At 39.8% G+C, this 6,487-nt stretch overlaps 1 protein-coding gene across 1 annotated transcript; it reads right to left on the minus strand.

Annotated features, from left to right (window-relative positions):
* Positions 1-4,252: 4,252 nt before the first annotated feature.
* LOC306638497 (olfactory receptor 4C46-like) lies at positions 4,253-5,203 on the minus strand (the record flags this gene model as incomplete). The annotated part of the gene is made up of 1 exon (XM_079101744.1): positions 4,253-5,203. One exon carries the CDS (start codon positions 5,201-5,203, stop codon positions 4,253-4,255), a length of 951 nt encoding a protein of 316 aa, XP_078957870.1.
* Between the last annotated feature and the right edge of the window lie 1,284 nt (positions 5,204-6,487).

Here is a 6,487-nt window from a genome sequence, read left to right on the forward strand (position 1 = left end):
TCCCGCAGTTGTTCCAACCCTTCCTCCACCTCCACGCATCCTGGGTAGATCAGGACTAGGGAGACTATGTACTGGTGGCAATTGTGCTCCGGGCCTGGACAGAAAAGTAGGAAACAGCTTCAGCACATTCTAACATGCCTACAGAGCAGGTGACTGGAAACTTGCCTGGGCCGGGAAACCTTTCACCCGAGTCTTAAGAATGGCGGCTGCACCAACTGCATTCAAGTAGTGGACAGGTGCCCATTTTGCCCTCCAAAAATAAAGAGACAGAAAGATGCACCTCAAACAGATGTGGGGTGCGTGGAGAGAGAAGCTTACTTACCTTGGTGTAAATCTCGGTGGGACCTCCAAATCTGATACTGCCGTTTACCGGTGACGAGTTCTGCTCCTTCTAATGTTGAAGATTGAACACTAGAGAAGCACGCCAAGGCAAGCATATTAAGCAGGTTTTATTTAAAGCTAATAATACAGACTTCTCCCGGCAGGAAGAAGGGGGCCATGGCTGATGTTCCAAAGTCCCAAGAAGTGAGCGCACCCTACATCTTTTATAGGTTAAATTCTCTTTTGTTCTCCAGTTCTCTCCCCCCTTTTCTCTCCTTCCTGCCTAGTGACTAGGCCTGGTTTTGCATTAAGTGAGAAACCATGGGCAGGGGGAGGGTCAGGGTGATTCAGGCAGGCAAGGACCCAGGCAGGGGGCATTAATTAGCAGCTCCTTGTTTGCAGTCCTTGATAAAGGCAGGTAAATTTGGTAATCAATGGGCTCCAGAGATCCTTGACATTCCATTCTTCCAGGGGCAGTCTCCAACTTCCAGAGGCAGATGATTTTATGGCCTCCATTTCCTAGATTTGACCCGATCCCCTATTCCTACACTAACTACCTGTTCCCAATTCTGGCTTCAATAGCACCTGGGTCTTATGCACAGTGACCTGGTGGTGGAATTTGAGCATGATTCAAGTATTCACCACACTCTGCTTTTCACCAGCAGGACCAGAGTTCAATCCCAGCCTTTCACACCCATATCATTACATTAACTTCTGTCCTCCTCCTGCCCATCATACACCTCTGTAGATTAATCATACTGGGCATAGGTTATTGTAACCTGAGATACAATCAAATCATTCACCATCTTAAAAATACTTTCTATATTTCACCCAAGGTTTCTGCCATTAAACTGAAAGAATGAACATTTTTTTAAGCTGTTTTAAAGAGTGAACATTTTTAAGCTGTAAGCTGTTCTAAAGAATGAACTTTTTTTTATCTCAACTCCCTAAGGTCTCCCGCCCATTGTCTTAACTCTCTGAGGTCACCCTCCTGGTTATCTTAACTCCCTGAGGTCACCCTCCCGGTTATCTTAACTCCCTGAGGTCACCCTCCCAGTGATGGGAGCAAAAGCCCCTAAAAGCTGTTCCAGGAAATAGCCCCAAACAGAGGGTAAAAGAGTAAATTGGGCCAGATAACTAAATAGTGCTCAAACAGTAGGATTACCAGAAACTATTGACCAGAATCTTACGCCCTGTTGTAAAACATTGTAAAACATGTTGTATGTTATCAGACAACTCAGACCCCCTTTGGAATTTCCCGGCAGCTTTGTTCCCCCATTTTTCTTTTCTTTTCCTTTTTCTCCCTTTCATGTGCGACCCCTCCCGATGTGTGGTTTTCTGCCTTTATAAGCTTGTAAGATTTTCTGCTAGGGACTCGACCCTTGCACTCCTGCGTGAGTCGGGTCCCAGCGCGCTGGAATAAACACCTCTTGCGGTTTGCATCAAGTGACGCCTCCTGTGGTTGATTGGGGTTGCCGTAGGTCCGAGGGATAGAGTCGGGGTCTCCTTTTTGGAGGTCCTTCAAAACTTTAACACAACTTTGAGAACTTTTTTGATCTCTCCTGTTCTTGTCTCAGTCTCAGGAGTACAATTTACCTTTACACTTACTTGGTGTTCAACTTGGTGCCTGGCACTTGAATTTCAGTTGTAAGGCCCCCCAAAAGGAAACCCCAACTATGCCCCATGAATCGACCGCAACCCCAATCAACCGCAGGAGGCGTCACTTGATGCAAACCGCAAGAGGTGTCTATTCCAGCGCGCTGGAACCCGACTCATGACTCACGCAGGAGTCGAGAAGTCGAGTCCCTAGCAGAAAATCTTGTAGATTTATAAAGGCAGAAACCACACATCGGGAGGGGTCGCACACGGAAGGGTTAAGGGGAACAAAGCTGCCGGGAAATTTCAAAGGGGGTCTGGGTTTGCTGATAACATACAACATGTTTCACAATAGGGTGTAGATTCTGGTGTCTTAACTGCCTGAATACTATCTTGCTCCAATTACTCTTTTACTCTCTGTTTGGGGCTGTTTCCTGGAATAGCTTTAAGGGCTTTGTTCCCATTACTGGGAGGGAAATCTTAGGGAGTTGAGATAAAACAGACAGCTTAAAAAAATGTCCATTCTTTCACAGTAAACAAATATTGAATAAAAATATACATTAATAACCACTAACATGTTGAATGATTTAGTTTTCCTGCACATTTTGTTTTTAACTTACCTGTCATAGGAATGCTTTGATCCAACCCCTTGACCCTTCACTCGCCTTACCCAGTTTTAGCCCATTTTTTGTTTTTCCTTCTAGGAATCCTTTCCCAACTGCACCCGCTCCCCAGGTCTTTGTTGTCCATCCAATATGTCTTCATAGGACCCTGTCCATCTTAACGTGTGCGTATAACACTCAGCAGTACTTTTCTACTCCCTTCTGGTGTCTCTCATTTCAGCACCATGAAAGAAGAATCTAGGCATGTTTTATTCACCTCAGAAGTCTCACCATATATTAATATTTTTGGAATCAAATCTTGGGGTGTATTAATGAGTGAAGGAGATTTTGAATGAAACAAAAATTAATCCTGAAATTGCTGTGGTAAAAGACAGAGGTACTTATCTGACAAAGTAGGTTTTACTAATGAAATGTGATCACCAAGTAATAGAAGAATCATACACAGTCCACATGCAAACAATAATGAAATCTTTCTGTGAGAATATCACAATATAATATTTGATCATATGCTGAGAAACTCAGTTCCAAGTTCTTTCTCATTCCTCAGTTTACACAAGGGTAAACACAAATTTTGATTTCCCTTAGAGGTCAGTCTGAATCAGATGACAAAGAAAAAAATCTGTAGTCTTCAAGAATTCAGTACTCTTTTTTATTACTGTATATTTAATTTAAGTTATTTATGTTACTTTAGACATTCATTTTTCATTCACTAGTTATCAGAGGCAAAATGTTGTGCTACATTGCAGAAAATATTGTTTGCTATCAGGCAAGTACTAAATGGAGCCTAGCTGTGCTTATTAAACTAGGAATTCCTGTCTGACATTAAAGCATGTTTTTATTGGCTCACCCTCCATTCTCATGGATTATCATAGTACAGCAACCTGAGTATAATGAGCCTTTCTGAAGACTACAAGGAAATTTGGTTGAATCTGCATTACTTGTTAATCAAAGGTCAATGTAGCTTCAGGTTTGTAGCCCTAAAGTGCTTCAAAATATATTACTTTCAATTGTATGTTTATTTATATGAAGTTTTTATGAAAATCATTAGATATTTATGTATAGAAATTCAACTAGTATATGCATTATTTCCAATATTCTTTTCCTCATAAATGGTAATTAGTACAATAATATGGTCTATTTATTATAATTACTTGTCCTTGTAATATAGAAATTATGAATATGATCCATTAAATCTATCATATTCTAATTGTGGTATGTGTTCAGATAACTTCTTCTCAGTTTCCTGACATTTAAAATAGGGACAGTAATTGTGCTGTGCTTATTTCTTTTGAGTGTTATAATCATTTCTACTCAATACTGACATATTTAGTTATTTGACTTTTATTAGCAGAGCATATGAATCCGTGTGTGGAAATGAAGATAGCAAATGCAAGTCCTGATTTGATAAAATTGTCCAAAAATGCCAAGTTGTCATTAAGTAGTTATTCCCCTTTTTCTGAAGTAATATTTCCTTCCTTGAAAGCAGAAGCTTTCTGTTTGTCTTTGATTTTAATTCTTGGTAAATTACATTTATGGAGAATACTAGGATTCATGATGCAAATTAACACACACAAACACACACACACAAACACACACAAACCATATTTGCTAAATCTCCTGAGATTGATCAAAAGAATTTTTTAATGAGAAAAATGTTTATCTTTTAAATGCTCCTTGCTAAAGTTGTTCAAGAGGGACTTTCCTCAGTAAAATCAGTGTTGGTCTTCAGGCATATTTATTTGTCCAACAGAAAGAAACTTCCTAGTAAATAATTTCCTAATGGTACTTTTCATCTGGGCATTTCTCAAGGTGTAGATCAAAGGATTTAACATGGGAGTTATCAGCATGTAGAAAACAGCAACTGCCTTATCAATAGGTAAAGTAACTGCAGGTCTCAAGTACACAAATAAAGAGGGAAAAAAGAATAAAAGGATCACTGTGATGTGGGAGACACAGGTAGACAGGGCTTTGCGCCTGCCCTCCATGCTCTGTGTCCTCAGGGAGCACAGGATGACCACATAGGAGACCAGCAGGAGGAGGAAGATTAGCAGGCAGATGAACCCACTGTTGGCAATGACAAAGAGCCCCAGAGTGTGGGTATCAATGCAGGCCAGATTGAGCAAAGGGATCAGGTCACACATAAAGTGATCTATGACATTAGGGCCACAGAAGGGTAGTTGGACGATGAAGAGGAGCTGGATGCTGGCATGGAGAAAGCCTCCCATCCAGGACACTCCCACTAGCAGCATGCACACTCTCCAGTTCATGATGGTTGCATAGTGCAAGGGCTTGCAGATGGCCACATAGCGGTCATAGGCCATCACTGTGAGCAGAATTATCTCAGCCCCTGCAAAAAAGTGTTCCCCATAGATTTGGGCCATGCATCCATTGAACAGAATGGTTTTCTTTTCATGGAGTAAATCCACAATCAGTTTAGGGGTACTGACAGAGGAATAGCAGGCATCAATAAAGGAGAGATAGGCCAGGAAAAAGTACATGGGTGACCCAAACAATGGGCTGCCAACGATGGTTATCACAATGACCAAATTTCCTAAAATTGTGATGATGTAGATGAGCAAAAACACAGCAAATATAATTTTCTGCATCTTTGGGTTTTGTGCAAGTCCCAGAAGAACAAACTCTGTCACATTTCTGTTCATCATGTACTTCCTGTGCAACTTTATTAATTTACCTGAAAAAAAAAATTTTTAAATCCTTGGATTTATTAAACTTCTCTATTGTAAGGAAACATAAATGACTGAATTCTATTGTGCTCTGAAATCTGATGAGTGTTTTTCTTTATTAATAGGGTTTTTATTTTTTTAAAGGTAAACATTCTGTGTTTTTCCAGATGAGCCAAAAGTCTCCTGAGTGTTAATAATTTTGTCAAAAATCTGTGAATGAGAAACTTATAGACACATAAGCAAGAGCCCATCTGAGTACACTGAATTTTCTGTGAAGTTGAGGAGACTAAATATGAGTAACAATCTGCACAGATTGTGGCAATGAAGTCCATTAAGGTGACAGAATATGGATGCAACGGTCACCTTGTATAGTTAACAATTTTCAATTTTATTCTCAGGAAGAGGAAAACTGCAATACATAACTGAGAAAATGAGTGCAAGTATGACAAGAAACTTGAGTAAGGGGGAATCTGGGGCATTTCTCTTATAAATGCAATTGTGCATACCGGATGAAAAATATGGAGATTCAGTGAAATAGTGGCAGCCAGATCCAGGAACCCCAGGTATCAGACCCTCCCTAAGAGCTGATGTAAAGAAGAGCAGTGCAACAGTGAAGGAAATTTAAGTACGAAAAACTACTGTGAAATGATTCATAATGCTGGATGACTAAACCCAAGAACTTCATAACAGCCAATGCCACATTACTTTGCAATGTTTGCTCTCTATATTTCGTGGTACAAGGTGCTTTGCTCACATGATTCTTTTAATACTTAAAGTAACCTGTGTGGTACATACTACTTCATTGCACAGATAAGGAAACAATCTTGGAGATAAATGTTTGCAGTGGTAGAACAATGACAATGTTGACCAAAACCCATTGAACTCTTCAGGAGTTGTAAGAGCTTTTGCAGATGTCTGCTGATTTAATCCTCACTGTAAGACTAGGCATTGATGACTAACATTGCTCTATAGATTTGTGTTCTCCAAATTCTTAACATGTATTACCTTTGAAATTCTCAGCTTTAACTAATACACCACATATGGCCATGCTGTGGAAATTTTGTATGAGTAATCCTCATTTGGCATGAACATAATTATTATAATTTATTAAATGCTACCTTAGAGGCAATTTTACAGAAATAATTTCATCAGAACACATAGATAGTAACACATTTGAACTCTCAAATATTGAGAAAATGAAACTTTCTCCATTCTTGAAGGGATACCTTTGTCCTCATCTTTCTCTCTCAAACAATTCTTCTC

Source organism: Sciurus vulgaris, assembly GCF_902686455.1.
Source record: "Sciurus vulgaris genome assembly, chromosome: 11".
In the NCBI taxonomy this organism is placed as follows: Eukaryota; Metazoa; Chordata; class Mammalia; order Rodentia; family Sciuridae; genus Sciurus; species Sciurus vulgaris.